This window comes from Arachis stenosperma, chromosome 6 (assembly GCF_014773155.1).
Source record: "Arachis stenosperma cultivar V10309 chromosome 6, arast.V10309.gnm1.PFL2, whole genome shotgun sequence".
NCBI lineage: Eukaryota > Viridiplantae > Streptophyta > Magnoliopsida > Fabales > Fabaceae > Arachis > Arachis stenosperma.
In genome coordinates this window covers 131,180,785-131,200,324 of record NC_080382.1, presented here as the reverse complement: position 1 = coordinate 131,200,324, position 19,540 = coordinate 131,180,785, and the positions used below count along the sequence as shown (strand labels likewise).

The 19,540-nt window shown below is 30.1% G+C and overlaps 2 protein-coding genes across 4 annotated transcripts; both read left to right on the top strand.

Annotated features, from left to right (window-relative positions):
• Positions 1-11,777: 11,777 nt before the first annotated feature.
• Positions 11,778-12,597, top strand: LOC130932814 (uncharacterized). The gene has a single exon (XM_057862230.1). It carries the CDS (start codon positions 11,850-11,852, stop codon positions 12,369-12,371), a length of 522 nt encoding a protein of 173 aa, XP_057718213.1. The 5' UTR covers positions 11,778-11,849; the 3' UTR covers positions 12,372-12,597.
• Positions 12,598-16,025: 3,428 nt separating this feature from the next.
• Positions 16,026-18,861, top strand: LOC130933123 (uncharacterized). Of its 3 annotated transcripts, XR_009067617.1 has the most exons (5): positions 16,026-16,106; positions 16,222-16,432; positions 17,645-17,792; positions 17,962-18,412; positions 18,492-18,540. XR_009067617.1 is itself a non-coding variant. In XM_057862640.1 (4 exons), exons 2-4 carry the CDS (start codon positions 16,401-16,403, stop codon positions 18,549-18,551), a joined length of 240 nt encoding a protein of 79 aa, XP_057718623.1. In that variant the 5' UTR covers positions 16,026-16,106; positions 16,222-16,400; the 3' UTR covers positions 18,552-18,861. The 3 variants fall into 3 exon arrangements, 2 of the variants coding, with proteins under 2 accessions (XP_057718623.1, XP_057718624.1); XM_057862640.1 differs by lacking the exon at positions 17,962-18,412 and having other exon boundaries at positions 18,492-18,861; XM_057862641.1 differs by lacking the exon at positions 18,492-18,540 and having other exon boundaries at positions 17,962-18,462.
• The last annotated feature ends 679 nt before the right edge of the window (positions 18,862-19,540 follow it).

Here is a 19,540-nt window from a genome sequence, read left to right as displayed (position 1 = left end):
CCTAAGATTGCCCTTTTTTCTTCAGTCCAATTTAGGACTATGTTAAGGGTTTCTCTGAGATTTGATCTACAGACCCTTTTCTTTTCCTTGATTTCAGCCCTTGTAGGAATGTTTCTTATTATTCCTGTTCTCTGGGTTTGAATTGGAGCTTTATCTGTTCTTTTTAGGGTTTGCTCTGGATGAAGAGCTTCATATTCCCTGAAAGATTCTTTTGCTTCTTCCAGTGTTAAAAACCCTCCTTTATGAATTATCCTTGATTGATGTGTAAATGGTGCTGCTTTTTCCCAGGCATCATATACTCCTTTCATGGGGCCATTATAAATTACATAATATTTTTTATCTTGGGTGGATTTTTTGATAATTTCAGCAATTGTTTTATTTTCTGGAATTTTTTCTTCACCTGATTTGTCCACCATGCTTAGCTGGCTGAACTCTGATGGTTTTGGTTGTTGTGTTGATTTCATTGCTTCGATGGCCTTCTTTAGGGATTGGATCTGTGTCCTTATTTTCTGACAATGCTTACATTTTTCAAGTTCTTGTTCGTATTTCTGAATTTCTTGATCTAATGCGTTGTAGACGAACTCCATTCTCTTGTTAATGTATCTGCAATAACATTTTTGTCACCCTTAATATATTCAATTTTTATTGGATATTGTAACAAAAATAATTGCCATCTTACCAATCGTCCATGATTATAATCAACTTTTAAATTATATCGTATAAAACCTGTTAGGTAACTTGAATCTGTCCTTAACGTAAATTCTCTGGGTAGTAAATCAATTTTCCATTTCTTAAGAGATTTAATTGCTGCTAGAGTTTCCTTTTCATGAGTGGTATATCTCTGTTCTGTTGGAGTAAAAGTCCCTGAAATATACCTGCAAAGTAATTCCTTTGGGGAATATTTAGAATCTAGTGATTCTTTTTCTTGTTCCAAGCTTTTTATAGCTTTCTTAGCTTTTAGACATCCTGACCAGGTTATGTCTGAGGCATCTGTTTCTACTATTAAGTAGTCATTTTCTTCTGGAATATAAAGTTCTGGAAGTTTTTCAAATAATTCTTTAATTCTTTGAATTTGCATACTATCTTTTTCATCCCATTTCCATTCTTTTTTAGTACTTATTTTTGGGAATAAGCTTTTAGTGTATTCTGTTATATTCTTTAAAAATCCTTGATCAGAAATATAATTTATACACCCCAAAAATCTTTGTAATTGTTTTCTATCTTCTATTTTATTGGGAAATAAATTTACCTTTTCTAGGACATTTGGCTGCAGTTTTAGCTTTCCTTGAGTGGATAGAATTAATCCAAGAAACTCTATTTCTTGTTTTGCTATTCTTGCTTTCTTTTTGCTAAGAACTAATCCTTTTTCTTTACATCTTTCTAAAACTATTAATAATTTTTGAAGATGATCTTCTTTATCCTGTTTTGTAAAAATTAGTATATCATCAATGTACACTAAAACAAATTCATTTAACTCTTTTAGATTTTCTTTCATAAATCTTTGATAAATACCTGGAGCTTGTTTTAATCCGAATGGTAATACATTCCATTCATAGAGTAACACACTTGTTGATTCTTTTGTTGGGCAAGTAAAAGCAGTTAATTTCTTTGTTTCTTCGTCTAAACGAAGTTGCCAATATCCTGATTTTGCATCAAGAGATGAAAACCAAGTTGCTCCTTTTATCTTTTCTAAAATAGAATCTTTTCTTGGAAGTTTATGACCATCACCAATAGTTGCTTCATTCATCTTCTTATAGTTAATAACCATTCTTCGTTTTCCCCTTTTAATTTCATTATTGTTTTCAACATAAAAGGCTGGAGCCGCATGAGGACTTTTACTTAATCTTATAATTCCTTTTTCCAAAAGATCTCTACATTCTAAAGAGAACTCTTCTCTATCTCTTGCAGAATAAGGAATTTTATTTGGAACATTTATCTCTTTTGTAGGATCTTTTAATTTAATGCTTACTAATTCGTTATTTGTATTTTTAATATCTAAAGGATTTTCAACACAAATTTCATCCAAAAGTTCCTCTATCTTTATTTCAAGATTATTTTTTGGAATGTTTATCTGAAAGTATAAATTTAAATAACAGGTTTCTAATATAGAAAATATTTTAAATTTTAAGATCTTATCTATAGTAGTAGTTGGTATTTTTATACGTTTTGATTTTTGATTTATTGAAGAATCGTGTGGAGCTTTTAAAACTATATATGTTAATTCTTGAATGAATGGATGATATAGTTTTAAAAAGTTATTTCCTATGATAAAATCCATTCCAGAATCTAACATATATATAGATGGAACAATGAACCTATAATTTTGAATAAAAATTTCAGTCATCTCTGTTTTTTGGTCAATTTTATGTATTGATTTGTCAGCTATTCTAACTCTTAATGGTTTCTTTAATTTTTTCCAATCAAGTTTTATATTTGAACTAGCAAAGCATTGTGTTGCTCCAGAATCTATAAAAGCACTTATAAATTTTTTTGTTATTTTTAGAGTAATAAATGTGGCATTATTACTCAGTCTCTGAGTCTGTTTCTGAGACATATTCAAAAATATAGTCTAGGTTATCATCAGATTCCTCTAAAGGTTCCATAAAACAAGACTTAGCAATTTCTATTTGTTTAGTAAGATCTTTTTTATCCTTCTTTTTCGGACATTCATTTGCATAGTGTCCTTCTTCTTGGCAATACCAACACTTACAGTTTTCTTTTTTATTTGGGCAATATTCACTTTTTTGCCTTTTGTTTTTATTGTTATTTCTTGTTCTAAAATACCTCTTTTTCTCCAGTTTGGATAGTATTTTCTTTTTTTAAATTGATATTTTTTTTTCTCTGAAAATTTTTATTAAGCCCATATTTTTGGGGTATCTCTCATTATCCTGACAGCAAATTCTAATTATATTTGCAAATTTTTTTTGAGTGGCTTCTTGCATACAACGTTCTTTTATTTCCTCTCTTATTGCAGCGGTTGCTCCACCAAAATTATTTTCAATTGTCCCTCTATTTATTTCTCTTATAAATCTTCCCATTATAAATTCATTAGCAGGATATGGAAGTTTTGTTATATACATACTAAGATAATGATTTTTATCTTCTTCTTTTAATTTGTAATAATGTATTCTATATTCACATATATAAGATTCCACATTACATAGATCATATATCTGGATATTAGCTAAATGGTTTTTTGCTTCTTGATATTCCTTATCATAGACTTCTTGTCTATGATCTATAATATTTTTTCCAAAAAAATTCTTTATATAGCATCATCATTATATATAATATCTTATCATAAGCTGTTGTTTTTGTTGCTAAATCTTCTATTATTTGGTTTTCTATTGATGTCATATAATCTCTTATAGTTCCTTTAGTATGAAATCCTATATAATTCCAAATATCTCTTCCAGACAATTCACTAAGCTTTGGATTAGTAAAAGCTTCTAATAAAAAGGAATTCAACCAATTTTCGAAAATTTCTTTTTCATTCTTTTTACAGTCTAAATCAAGCATTCTTTCTCCTTCCATTTCCTGGATTTTAGGAACGTATTTTGATGGTATTTTTGTATATTTTGAATCTTTATTTATAAACCCTTTTTTAAAAGCATAATTATCAAAACCTGTTTCCCATTTATATTGAGATTGGTTATCTTTAGATGTTCCAGCTTCATTTTTTACTTGTATTGGAATTCCTGGTTCTTCGTCACTTGATTAATCTAGGATGTGTTCTTCATTTTCTACATTTTCAGAATTTACTAATTCTTCTTCTATTTGAAATCCTTGTTCCATAATATTATTTTCTTGAGCCATTTTTAATTGTTTAAAAAGCATTGTAACTTCTTCTAATTTTTCTTCAATATTCATAATTTTAGTGGTGGTTTTACTTTTAGATCTGTTATGTTGGTTATATTTTAAAATTTTTTTTCTTTGGGATTCTCTTTTTCTTTATTTCTTTGAAATTTTATGGATACCAATATTTCTTCAAACATATCTACTATAGAATTTAATTGTGGGTTAAAAGTATGATAAAGATGTGGAGAATCATTTCCATGGTGACATTTCTTAGAAATTCCGTGTGAAAAATAAGTTTTTTCAGGTTTTTGAAGTCATTCAATAAAACTTATAGTAAAATAAAGATTTTGAGAAAAATCATTTTGTATTGATTTTAAGAATTCGGTGTCATTACAGTTAACATTAGTTAAAATTATTAATTTTTGATCTATTAATTTTGATAACTTGATTATTTCTTCTCTTAAATCTTCTAATTTACTTTTTTCCATTAGGTGACGCTTTTCTTTGTGAAAAATTACGGTTTAAAATGTGGCTTTAGAAAGTGTGGTGTAAACAAATCTTTAAATCTGTACCAATTTTGCTTTGTATACTAAAATTCACCTTAAATTAAATGAAATGATTAATAATGTAAAAAAATAGAATGATTGACATCTTTAATTTTAGATCTTCGAGGCAGTTAGATGATAGTGATAGAGCCTTGCACTTGCTCTTCGTTCTTTTCTTCGGAAGAAAGAGTTGAGATGAGGGATTTGTAAGAGTGATGGGTTGAGTGTGAGAAGGGAGAGAGAGAAGGCACAACCACAAGCCACAAGTGCGCCAAGTATGCATGGTATTGAAATCCGACCATTTGATTTTTGTACCTCACATGGACCGTCCGATTTGTTGAATCCTAAAATATTCAATTAGTTGCAAGTTGTACACCACATCTTAGTACAATAAGTCTCTCTGAGAAAACTGAAATACACCAACTTTACACCAATATTAAAAAGCCAAGTCTCTGGTAGCTATGTCTATGGTAATTAGTGGTGGCTAGAGCTACACTTTTAATGATTTTAACTAATGTTAACTGTAATGACATCGAATTCTTAAAATCAATACAAAATAATTTTTCTCAAAATCTTTATTTTACTATAAGTTTTATTGAAGGATTTCAAAAACCTGAAAAAACTTATTTTTCACACGAAATTTCTAAAAAATGTTATCATGGAAATGATTCCCCACATCTATATCATACTTTTAACCCACAATTAAATTCTATAGTAGATATACTTGAAGAAATATTAACATCCATAAAATTTCAAAGAAATAAGGAAAAAGAGAATCCCAAGGAAGAAAAATTTCAAAACATAATTAACATAACAGATTTAAAAGTAAAACCACCACTAAAATTATGAATATTGAAGAAAAATTAGAAGAAGTTACAATGCTTTTTAAACAATTAAAAATGGCTCAAGAAAATAATATTATGGAACAGGAATTTCAAATAGAAGAAGAATTAGTAAATTCTGAAAATATAGAAAATGAAGAACATATCTTAGATTATTCAAGTGACGAAGAACCAGCAATTCCAATACAAGTTAAAAATGAAGCTGGAACATCTAAGGATAATCAATCTCAATTTAAATGGGAAACAGGTTTTGATAATTATGCTTTTAAAAAAGGGTTTATAAATAAAGATTCAAAATATACAAAAATATCATCAAAATACGTCCCTAAAATCCAGGAAATGGAAGGAGAAAGAATGCTTGACTTAGACTGTAAAAAAAATGAAAAAGAAATTTTCGAAAACTGGTTGAATTCCTTTTTATTAGAAGCTTTTACTAATCCAAAGCTTAGTGAATTGTCTGGAAGAGATATTTGGAACTACATAGGGTTTCATACTAAAGGAACTATAAGAGATTATATGACATCAATTTAGAAAAAGAAAATACTATCCAAATTGGAGAAAAAAGAGATATTTTAGAAAAGAAAATAACAATAAAAACAAAAGACAAAGAAATAACTATTGCCCGAATAAAAAAGAAAATTGTAAATGTTGGTATTGCCAAGAAGAAGGACACTACGCAAATGAATGCCCGAAAAAGAAGGATAAAAAGGATCTTACTAAACAAATAGAAATTGCTAAGTCTTGTTTTATGGAACCATTAGAAGAATCTGATGATAACTTAGACTATATTTTTGAATATGTCTCGGAAACAGACTTAGAGACTGAGTAATAATGCTACATTTATTACTATAAAAATAACAGAAAAGTTTATAAATGCTTTCATAGATTCTGGGGCAACACAATGCTTTGCTAGTTCAAATATAAAACTTGATTGGAAAAAATTAAAAAAACCATTAAGAGTTAGAATAGCTGACAAATCAATACATAAAATTGACCAAAAAGCAGAGATGGTTGAAATTTTTATTCAAAATTATAGGTTCATTGTTCCATCTATATATGTTAGATTCTGGAATGGATTTTATCATAGGAAATAACTTTTTAAAGCTATATCATCCATTCATTCAAGAATTAACATATATAGTTTTAAAAGCTCCACACGATTTTTCAATAAATCAAAAATCAAAACGTATAAAAATACCAACTACTACTATAGATAAGATCTTAAAATTTAAAATATTTTCTATATTAGAAACATGTTATTTTAATTTATACTTTCAGATAAATATTCCAAAAAATAATCTTGAAATAAAGATAGAAGAACTCTTGGATGAAATTTGTGCTGAAAATCCTTTAGATATTAAAAATACAAATAACGAATTAGTAAGCATTAAATTAAAAGATCCCACAAAAGAAATAAATGTTCCAAATAAAATTCCTTATTCCGCAAGAGATAGAGAAGAGTTCTCATTAGAATGTAAAGATCTTTTGGAAAAAGGAATTATAAGATTAAGTAAAAGTCCTCATGCGGCCCCAGCTTTTTACGTTGAAAACAATAATGAAATTAAAAGGGGAAAATGAAGAATGGTAATAAACTATAAGAAAATGAATGAAGCAACTATTGGTGATGCTCATAAACTTCCAAGAAAAGATTATATTTTAGAAAAAATCAAGGGAGCAACTTGGTTTTCATCTCTTGATGCAAAATCAGGATATTGGCAACTTCGTTTAGACGAAGAAACAAAGAAATTAACTGCTTTTACTTGCCCAACAAAAGAATCAACAAGTGTGTTGCTTTATGAATGGAATGTATTACCATTCGGATTAAAGCAAGCCCCAGGTATTTATCAAAGATTTATGGAAGAAAATCTAAAAGAGTTAAATGAATTTGTTTTAGTATACATTGATGATATAGTAATTTTTACAAAACAGGATAAAGAATATCATCTTCAAAAATTATTAATAGTTTTAGAAAGATGTAAACAGAAAGGATTAGTTCTTAGCAAAAAGAAAGCAAGAATAGCAAAACAAGAAATAGAGTTTCTTGGATTAATTCTATCCACTCAAGGAAAGCTAAAACTTCAACCAAATGTTCTAGAAAAGGTAAATTTATTTCCTAACAGAATAGAAGATAGAAAACAATTACAAAGATTTTTAGGGTGTATAAATTATATTTCGGATCAAGGATTTTTAAAGAATATAACAGAATACACTAAAAGCTTATTTCCAAAAATAAGTACTAAAAAAGAATGGAAATGGGATGAAAAAGATAGTATACAAATTCAAAGAATTAAAGAATTATGTGAAAAACTTCCAGAACTTTATATTCCAGAAGAAAATGACTACTTAATAGTAGAAACAGATGCTTCAGACATAACTTGGTCAGGATGTCTAAAAGCTAAGAAAGCTATAAAAAGTTTGGAACAAGAAAAAGAATCACTAGATTCTAAATATCCCCCAAAGGAATTACTTTGCAGGTATATCTCAAGGACTTTTACTCCAATAGAACAGAGATATACCACTCATGAAAAGGAAACTCTAGCAGCAATTAAATCTCTTAAGAAATGGAAAATTGATTTACTACCTAGAGAATTTACATTAAGGACAGATTCAAGTTACCTAACAGGTTTCATACGATATAACTTAAAAGTTGATTATAATCATGGACGATTGGTAAGATGGCAATTATTTTTGTTACAATATCCAATAAAAATTGAATATATTAAGGATGACAAAAATGTTATTGCAGATACATTAACAAGAGAATGGAGTTCGTCTACAACGCATTAGATCAAGAAATCCAGAAATACGAACAAGAACTCGAAAAATGCAAGCATTGTCAGCAAATAAGGATACAGATCCAATCCCTCAAGAAGGCAATCGAAGCAATGAAATCAACACAACAACCAAAACCATCAGAGTTCAGCCAGCTAAGCGTGGTGGACAAATCAGGTGAAGAAAAAATTTCAGAAAATAAAACAATTGCTGAAATTATCAAAAAAACTACCCAAGATAAAAAATATTATGTAATTTATAATGGCCCCATGAAAGGAGTATATGATGCCTGGGAAAAAGCAGCACCATTTACACATCAATCAAGGATAGTTCATAAAGGAGGGTTTTTAACACTGGAAGAAGCAAAGGAATCTTTCAGGGAATATGAAGCTCTTCATCCAGAGCAAACTCTAAAAAGAGCAGATAAAGCTCCAATTCAAACCCAGAGAACAAGAATAATAAGAAACATTCCTACAAGGGCTGAAATCAAGGAAAAGAAAAGGGTCTGTAGATCAAATCTCAGAGAAACTCTTAACATAGTCTTGAATTGGACTGAAGAAAAAAGGGCAATCTTGGGATATTATCCTATTGCCAAAGAACAGCTAACAAAGCTTGTTATATTTCCAGATGCTTCCCCATCTGACACCTATCAGTTTTTTCAGTATGGATTAATTGATACAATTTTAATTTTTAATGATTTGAAAATTATTAGTGAGTTTCCTGCAGGATTCATTGATGCAGTAAAGAGATTTAAAAATATGATTGACAACGTAAATCCAAGGGATATATCCCTAAAATTTACGAATAGTCAACCTATTTTTAATGAAGAAGAAGAATGCTTGGTTCCAGCACATCAAGTAATCTTCATGTCCGTCTTCCCAGAAAATTTTCAACCAATTGATCAAGTTCAAGATTTAACAATCTACAGTCATGAAGGAAGACTAGCCAGCACACTAGCAAGGGTCTTCGAAAGAACTCAAAAGATAACAAGGGAATCTCACACAAGAATCAATTATAAAAGCAGAAATACTTTCCTTGTGTCCAGTAAAAGAAATGAAATTGAAGAAAGAGAGATGAGACTCTTAGTGGAATTTGAATCAGCATTCTACAACTTATCTGGACTCTTAGAAAAGCTCCCCGAAGGGATAAAGAGGAATCTCTGCTATTTGATAAAAGACAGAGAAGACCACAAGTGTCAGCTATGTGTCTCAGAGTTATCTAAAGAAAGCAATAATGAAACGGAATCAACTCACATGATAAAGGAAGAAGACAACACATTTGAAGGTCACATAATGAAAGAGGAAGACAGCACATCTGAAGCATCTCTCAACATTATTGCATAGTGACGTAAGCGCTTAGGTCATAGAGCACCAACAATGTAGCTGGTGCAAGATAATAAACAATGACGTAAGCAATGACGTCATAAGAAGGGTAAGGATGGGAATTGTCCATCAGACCCAACCATTATAAATAGGTTGCTTAGGCAATTGTAGAAGGCATCAAACCATAGAAAGCAGGAGGCTACGAGTACTCATATGCTAGGAGAGCAATGAGGAAGCTGCCGAGGCGATTCTATAGTTTGAAGAAGAATTCCTTTAGGAAAAACCAATTCTAAACTCCCCTCTGGAGTTAGTATCTACAATCTCCCATCTGGAGATAAAAACATCTTATGTAAAATATAATAAATAAAGGAAGTTTTTCTCCAGAAAGGTACGCATTTATCCTAATTCCTTAGTTATGAATTATTTAGAAAGCTTAGAATTAACAGAAGAATCTGATTATTATAGATTAACTGCTTTATTAGATAATGAAAAACAGGCTGTTCTAAAAACAGAATTAAATCTAAAATCAAATGAAAATTTTAATAAACAAAATCTTTTAAAAGAAGTTTTTAATAGAAAAAATATAATATACTATGGAAAAATTCAACTTGAAGCCCCTATAAAGATAAAATCTGCCAATGGAGAACTTGAAATAGCTCTGATAAATGATGAAGAATTGAGTAAACAGATTGAGAAAATTAAGGATCAACAAAAAAGATCTAAAATTGGATGGATTCATATTAGTACTATACAAGTCTTAATCAAATCTACATATATGAAAGGAATTAATTCACCAATAAGCTTAGCAATCTGTGATAAAAGAATTACTGATGACCCAATAGATCAAATAATTGGAATTGTTCATGGAAACTTGGCAAACGTAAATGTTAAATTCAATGCCCATCTTGGATATGCTATACCTTTGTCAACTGAAAACCTTGGAAGATCTATAAGTTTGACTTATAAATTTCATAGAAAGAATCTAATGGAACAAGACGATGAACCTTTTTCAATTACATATGCAATAAATTATGCTTTGACAAACAGCCATCATAGTATAATATTTAAAAACAGAGAAAGGATTTATGTTGATGAATTATTTCAGAAAATTGTAAAAACAGAAATACCAAAATATAAAGATATTGAAAACCCAGTTCTATTACTAAAAGAACCATCGGGAAAATTAGTTTCATCGAATTTTCAAATAAGAGAATCTAAAATTAATAGCCCTTTAAGTTTATCTAAGTTAAAAATTAAAGAAGAAAGTTCTGAAATAAAAGAACTAACAAAAAAGGTCGAAAAATTAAATGAAACCCTAAACACTAAACTATAACAATAAATAAAGAAGAAATATATGTAACTTATCAAGACAAAAAACAAGAGCTCTTTGAAAGAGAAAATCGTTTGAATTATTTACAGTTTTCTGAAATAAATCAAAGAGCATTTGAAACCCTAAAAATAATTTATGACAAGTTAAAAAGAGAAGTTGAAGAGCTAGAAAAATTAATAGAATCTCTAGAAAATAGTGATGAATCGATGATAGAGTTTGCGAAAATTTTAAATAATGAAGCATAAAAAGATTGAAAAACCAGAAAATAAAATAAGAAGAAATAGGACGAGAAAATTAAAAAGTAAAATAAAGGAGTATAGAAGGGAATTAAATAATCTTCAGATTGAAATTGAAGATCTTATAATAAAAAGGATAGAAATAAGAATAAATATAAACAAGTTGGAATTAAACTTAAAAAATTTATAAATGCCTGGAAAACCATATTATGACTTAAAAGAATTAAAGCTGCTGAAAGAAAAAATGGAGAATGAAATTGAAAAATTAAACAGATATTTAGAAACAAGAGAAAGTGTAGAAATAAAAGAAGTAATTGAGGATTTGAGAAATTATATTAAAGAAAAAGACAAACAGATAAAAGATTTTATATACAGTAATCCATGCAAAAAAGAATATTATAAACTAAAACAAGATTAAAAAGTTATAAATATACATCAAAGTAGTAGAAATGGTCAATACTATAGAATTTACAAATTATTTTTATTCAAAGTTAAAAATTTAGTATCAGAGCCAAGTTAACGATTAAGGGTAACACTTTCTCTTTAAGCAACATTTTTAGTGATACGCTTTAAAATTACCAGATGTCCACAATTAATTAGAAAACTTCTTTGTAGTCACCATAGGTACAATAAAACAATAGGTACCATAGAAGGCACCATATTAAAATTAAAACTGACATCTATTCATATATTTAATAATTTCAAAACAATCAGACAGTATACAGTTAAACCTAAAACGGTTCAACATCCAAAGTGATTAAAAGTGCTTCTCCGTTCTCTTAATGAGTTGTCAAATCCTCTATTTTTATAAACTTTCTATACTTGGTCTACACGCTGTAACTAGGAGGCACCGTGCTTGCCAAGAATTAATTTCCTCCTTATCTCGAGCACCAATTCAACTAACACTTGTGTACTATATAAATATAAGCACAAACTCTTGCTTTTCCTCATCTCTTCTTTTCCTTGTTTTTCTTTTTTCTTTAGCCCACAACTCCCATTGAACCATGAAGAGAGAGGGTCGTCAACACGGTATGGTAAGGACTTATATTATCCTACCATCACCACTAAACCCAAGACCCAAGACCCGGCCCGTTACCCAGTTGGATACCCCGCCTACTGCTGGGCTTTTCACCAAGGTGTCCTCTAAGCCCACCAACCACTCAAAGTTTACCGGCAAGTGCGGGACTCCACGGTGCACCGGCTGCCACCTCCACCCTGCTTGCAAGTCCAAAGACAAGACTAAGGGAACCCAGAAGGACAAAAATTGGCGGGTCACAAATGAACCCGACTTGAATTTTCGCGGGTTGTCCGCAACCCGGATGTTGGACCATCTTTCTAGTTACGGAGATGACTACGTGGAAGATGAGATTCACTATGATGTGAATGATCCGTGCACTTCAGAAGTTGATGGTGATCGGGTGAACAAGGATGATGGTATTTGCGTTTCGGAAATTGTGTTTGACTTTAAGGTGGATCATGTTGAAGAAAAATATGAAGATTGGTATTTGGTGGAATCTTGCGCATAATTGATGATGATCATATTCTTCTTGTATTTGATGCTAAAACAATTGCTTGAAAGAAAAAATGTGGGTATTTGGAACTGGATTTCACTATTCAACAATTTCGGTGGCTGCAATAATGTGGAAAGATCCAAATTATTGAACCACGCTTTGTACTTTGTATTTGTGTTTATCAACTTAACAATAATGGATAAGAGATATATATAACAAAGTTTGGTGGGTTCTCTTTTTAGTTTTTATTTTGGTTTAATGAATAACAATCTGTGAAACACTTCATAAAAGATTTTTCTTCACCTAGATAAAATAAAAAATATATTTTCAGATTTTTTAAATTATATATGTCTTCTATTATAATTTATTACAGGATAGTAAATTTTATTCTTTGTTCATGAATTTTGCTATTTTACTACAATTTACAAAAAAATCGCACAACTTAATTCTCAAATTCATACAATTTGTAAATAAAACAATTTCAACTAACCAAACAAACAAACACGATCTCTTATAAACTTGTAGAAACTTGTAATTACGTGAACAGAGAAAGAACATACAAAATAATAATTTGCAAACTCAAAGATATATATTACGCGAATACAAAATCATAAATTCGTAATATGCAAAATTAGCAATCGAAAAATAAATGTAACATATAATTTATAAAAAAATGAAGTTAAAAAAATAAATGTCTTCTTTTTTTTTTGTCCCATAGTCATCGACATTTAAATTTTTAAAAATTAAAAAATACTTTTAAATTTCTATCATTCTTAAAAGTTCAACATATGAATCTTTCCGTCCATCCGGATATGTCAAAAGTAACGGAGATGTGTGACTCCTGTTCTGTTTAGTCTCCCAAACTCAAAATTGGCTTTAATAACCACTTTCAAGTTTGAAGACAGAACCGAATGGTTATAGCAAAGGTTGCTATTCCCACCAACGTTTTGAACACATCTAAAGTTTTAATGAAATTTTGATTGAAAGGCAAAACACCACAAAGGTTGTTGTTAGCAAGATTCAAGTGCCTTAAGCTCTTCATCTGGAAAATAAACTTTGGAATAGTACCATTGAATTGGTTAGTTTGAGCTCAGATTCAAGTGAATCAAAAAAAGAGTTTGAAGCTAGAGTCAATATTTTCGGAAAAGGCAAGTATTATAAGAGGGAATAGTCCATTTGAGCTGGTTTCTAGAAAAATCTATAGGGATAAGGTCGGTATAAAGATGTCAGAAAGAGAAGCAATGAGATTAGCGTTTGAAATGGTAAAAGTTTTGAACTTGTCGATGTGGGCAAGAATAACGTAAAGTCCAGAAGCTCTAACTTGGACATTGATTCTGATGCTGAAAGAATCAAATACCAGAGTTTGGAAAGGCTATTGATGCATGCGAAGGTGCAAAGAGAGAAAGTGAGTTCAGCAGGTGGGAAGCAAATGGAGGTTACGGGGCAATTGAGGATGTTAAGAGTGATTGGAGTGCGGTGAAGGAGAGTGCAATGTAATAGGAGGTGCAATTTGAGAATGTAAGAGACATGAGGCGTCTAAAGGGCTTTGAGTTGTCGCAAGTTGTGCGTTGGCCATTGAGGTATGCGGATTTGGAAAATAGACCGAGGTTGGGATAATTGACACCATTATGTATGTGTATGGATTCGTATTTACAGGAATTTGAATAGAATTCATTTTATAAAATTAATTTTGGATAAAAATAAATTTGTATTAATATAATTTATGTTTGTTCTATATTCAAATTAATTTTAATAAAATAAATATTATTTAAATAATATTAATTATAAATTATTTTTAGATAAATAATTATTAAAAAAATATAACATTAAATTATAATATTATTTTTATGTATGTTTTTTTTTTATACTTTTTTTGGTATGTTTTTTTATATATTATTTTTTTAATGTACTCTTAATACTCTTTTTTAATATGCTAGAATTTTTTACTATATTATTATGTATGGTTAATTTTTTTATTTAATTTACTTTACCTCATAAAATTAATAAATCAATTATAAAAATATACAATGTCAAAAAAATCAGTTAATAAAAAAATAATAAATAATAAAAAAGAATTCTTAAAAAAATAATAACATACATAAAGAATAAGGTTGGTAAAAGAAAAATAATTGTCTAGATATAAAATTACTTTTACATTCGTAACGAGAAAAAATAACCAATCCGTTTCTTCTATCTTTGTTTGTCTTTATTGCATTCTATTTCATCGTATCTCGTTCGATTCTGCGATATTTGAGAATCACCGTCAATACCTCAGTAATCAGCGGATGAGTTGTGGTTAGGGGTGAAATGCCACTCGAACTCAGAGTTAGCTGGTTTTCCCCGAAATGCGTTGAGGCCCAGCAGTTGACTGGATATCTAAGGGTAAAACACTGTTTCGGAGCGGGCTGCGAGAGCGGTACCAAATCGAGGCAAACTCTGAATACTAGATATGACCTCAAAATAACAAGTGTCAAAGTCGGCCAGTGAGACGATGGGAGATAAACTTCATCGTCGAGAGGGAAACAGCCCGAATCATCAACTAAGGCTCTTAAATGACCGCACAGTGATGAAGGAGGTAGAGGTGCAGAAACAACTAGAAAATTTGTCTAGACCACCTTTAAAAGAGTGCATAATAACTCACTGATCGAGTACTCTTGCGTCGAAAATAAATGGAACTAAACAATCTGACGAAACTATAGAATGTAAAAATGAATCAATAGTGAAGTGTTCTGTCTTAGAGAAAAGGACCCGCAAACTTTCAAGAAGCTAATTTTCTCCTTCCAAAGACAAAAACAAATACATTCTAAATCAATTGCTTTCTAATATTACGTGATTGTTTTAAAACTAAAAGTGTTACATGGATGTCCGGTTTTACATTAAAATTACGTATAAATATAATGAACTAGCTTTAATTTACTAAAAAAGGAGCGTAGTGACAAGTAAATCAAAGCTATTAAATATGTTAACAACAACACTAATAGAAACTACCTGATTCTGTATACTGGGACAATATGATGAATCAAATTTAGTAAATTCGATTTATTTATATGCATCACTTATATAAATACAAGTAAAATGTTAAAATAATTTTTTAGTTTTTATGTACTGTAGAAAAACGAGTAAAATAATTTAAAAATAGAAAATTTTAATAGTATTAGAAGCCAATTAATTTAAAAAATAAATCATTCTCATAATTATATAATTATAAATTTATGATATAAAAAACACTTTTTAAAAAATTATTCTAATACTTAATTTTTAAATATTAAATTATTTATTTAAATAATTAAATTTTTATTTAACATAATATAATAAAAAATAATATTACATATTTAAGTTTTTTTATTAACTAAATTTAACGAAGCTAATTTAACATAAATAAAAATTAACTATAAATAGACTATTTGGTGAATGCTATGATGCCTAAGTTATGGTACATAACTTATTAAAAAAAGTAAAAAAATAATATTTAATAAATTTTAACTATTTTACTTTTATTTTATACATTTTATTTTTTACTTATAAAAATAAGTTAGGCAATTTAGGCACAACAATAAAAAGCACCATAAAATTTACCTTTTTTATTATTTAGTTTGATTAGATTGATTAGATTTGATTTATAAAAAGATTTGGATATATAGATTAAAGTAAGTTAAACCTTATTAGCTGGTGTTGAGAGGATCCATTCTCCTCAACACCGTTCGTAGCTTGAAATTGGTGCTGCCGTCGCCGTTGTGTCACTTTCTGAAGGTAATTGGGCGTCTCTTCCACTCTTGTAGTTCTGATTGTCTATGTCTAAGTCATCATACTATTGCTGTTATTGTCTATTTGTTATAATTGTTGTCTTTTGTTGCTCATATAACAGTTCTCAATTGTCAATTGTGATAGACGTTGGTGGTGGAGGTTTGGGTTGAGATGGTGGTAGTAATGTGGGGGTAAAATTGGCATTGTGTAGTGTCATGTTTTGTGCAACACCACCAAACAAAATAAAAATTCTATGTATGCTTATGGCTATGTCTCTAGTCTGAAGGACAGTGAGTACTGATGTTCATAAACAATTTCAGCTGTTTATTTTTGTAAGTTTCCTTCAACTACTTTTGTGCAAATACCTTGGAGAAATTCCCTAGCTTGTAATTAAAATGATTATAACAAAGTGATTGAGAACAATGAGAGGGGTAATATAGGGTGTGTTTATATATTATAGAAGGATGGGATGGTACCTAATTCTGTGATGCAAAGCAAATCCAAAACCTAGGAATCAAATCCCTTTAAACTGAAATGCAATTGTTTAGAGTGAAAACCCCATACACAGTGATTTTTTATATTTGATTTGTTCTGGGGGATTGATGGATCTAATACCTTTTCATCCCTACGCTATCTCTCTATTTAAGATTTAACCTCTTCAGTTGCAGTTGTCTTGTGCTGTGTTCTTATATAGTTTGAATCCAATGTTTATTATGCCAAAAAGCAAGTTACAGTCTATAAAGAAAAGGACTTCAGGTCATTAGTTTTGCAAAATTATTGTCGCTATCGTTAGTTGGTATTAATATCGTCCTCTTTTTCGGGTTTCAACAAAAGCACATGTAAAGACTAGTGTGACACTGTGGGTTGGCAACATACTAGGACACTTTTCAAAGGGAATTATGATTTGGATTTGTGACCATGTTTTTAACAGAATGATGATCTTGAACTGTACTTGTGATCCCTATTGGCTTAGGGGCTCTTGAAGGAGTAGTTTACATGGTGCTGTTAATGAAGTCCATTGATATATTTGGACAACCATGAATGAAATTTAGCCTTGGATGGAGAAGGAGTTATTTTGATTGGATATGATGTTATTTTGTTTAAACTTGAAGTATTTCAATATTTATATTGATATGATGCTATTTTGTTTAAACTCCTATTCTGTTGTGTTTGCTTGTCATCAATTAGTTTGGTATCTTTTGCATAATTTTGAAAATTATTGACATACTCTACCAGTCGAGCTTTAGGAATCTTTTTTTCCCTTGAGAGAAAGTGATTCTAGTGCTGCATTGAGAAGTCTTGAGTTATCGTTTAATTTGGTTTTGATTTGGTTCTTTCGAAAAATCTAAACTATGCACAGCATAGCCATTTAGAATTCATCTACTGGTACTCTAGTTGTTTACTTCCCCTAAGTCAGGCTCTGAAGTCTCACTCATTTTCTTTTCGATTCATGCTTATGATACCTTTTTGTTATCTTTAACTTAATTTTATGCCCTGGTCTGAACTATTAACTGGTCTTTACTTTAAGCATCATATGATTGCAGGGATTGGTCTCTACAAGAAAGAACTATGCCTCACAAAACTCAACCTATGACAGCACTTTTGGTGTTCACGGGACTGAATGCAGTTTTGTGTTCAACCATTACTCCAGTTTATGATTTTGTTTGCTTTCTACCCTATTGGGAAAGAAGGGTAAAGATTTTCTTTGTTTTTCTCAATCTTGAAAACCGGTTCTCTGATCTATGTTCTTTCACAAGAGTTTGCTAATTTCGTCGAAGCGTTTTGTTATTTTCCTTATGTTTTTTTGAGTAGATCTCAAATTTATTGGTTGACTGAACTCGCTTATCTACTACTTGATCAGGGGGAAAAAATGAAACTTGGTTATCTAGAGAGTGAAACAATCAAATGTTAGTATGTGTTATAGACTAGCTGAATGCCCTCTCAAATGATGCGTAGAAGAAATAATATTAGAGTAACCAATTTGAGATATGCACATATCATGTGTCATTGTCCATTGCATCCGTGAAGCTGCTCTCCATAATAGGGCAAGAAGTGCATTATGTTGTCAAACTCGGAAGTGACATGGCTTGACGTACCAGAATCTGGATACCAGGCCGAATCTACCAGAGTTTCAAGAGCTGGTACCTTGGCAAAAGGATGTGCTATTGATTAGTCTGTATCCCTTTGCTCCTTAGCAGCTCTAAGATAATTGGGATAATGTTTTGTTGTTGTATCGAAGTTATGTAACCTATGTTTGATAAGCACTCTTGGACTGGCTTTTTGGTAACTGTCAAAACCTCGAGCAATTCAATGTGGGATATTAGTTTTCGCTGCAATAGTTTTGTTGATTGAAATTTTTTTTTTTTTTAAAACTAAATACTGTGTTTGCAGAGGGAAAGGCATAACCAAGAGCATGAAGCTGCTATGCTTATGGCTAAAAATTCAAAATAACCATTGCATTGTGAATTACCTTTTTGGAGTAAGATTACCTCTACCTGGAAGCCTCAATTGGGAGGCTTGACACCATGTTCAAGGCTTTATTGAGGTCGGTCAGTGCTTTTATCTTTAGATCATTTTTAATTTCTTTTGTTTGCCATCTTTGAATGATGAAGGAAGATAGTTTTCATCTTCTTATGTTAACATGAATACTGAAATAAAATAGAAATAAAAATCTTGAAGTTATTTGTGAAATATTACTTAAATTAAATAGCAGTTCGAAAAAGAAACAAAACAAAAAAGTAGGATTAAATTGATTATAATTGTGAAATATGGAGTTATTTTTGTATATATAATTTTTTTCACATAAATAGTGAATTATGTATTGCTGCATTGGTGAAGGTATTTACATTTGAAACTCTTTACCAAAAAAGTTTTTTTTTTTTCGGATGATAGGCATTCCAAAATAAATGAATTTGATTCATGTCGATGGATGAAAACCAAGCTCTTCAATCATATTTAATATTTCAATAAGTATTCCTGACATTCACAGAGAGATTTGTCTAAAGCTACATTTAGAATGGTGGAGTCTATAGTGCCTACAGCTACGATAGCTGTAGTGATGATTATACAATTTTAGCAACACTTAAAAAGGGGTAAAAAACCATATTAAGCCAACTGGCTCAAAAAATAACGTAAATACGCCAAAGCAAAAATCGTTTCAGCAATAAGCCAAACCGCATTTTTATATAATTCGAACCAGCTTGGTTCGAACTAGAAATGGTAGTAATTCGAACCAGGGTGGTTCGAATTAGGTTATTTAATTTGTTAGTAAATCGAACCAACCTGGTTCGAATTATGAATGAATGTAATTCGAACCAAGCTGGTTCGAATTAGGTTATTTTATTTGTTAATAAATCGAACCAACCTGGTTCGAATTATGAATGAATGTAATTCGAACCAAGCTGGTTCGAATTATAGAGAGAAAGGGTTTTCCTTGTAAA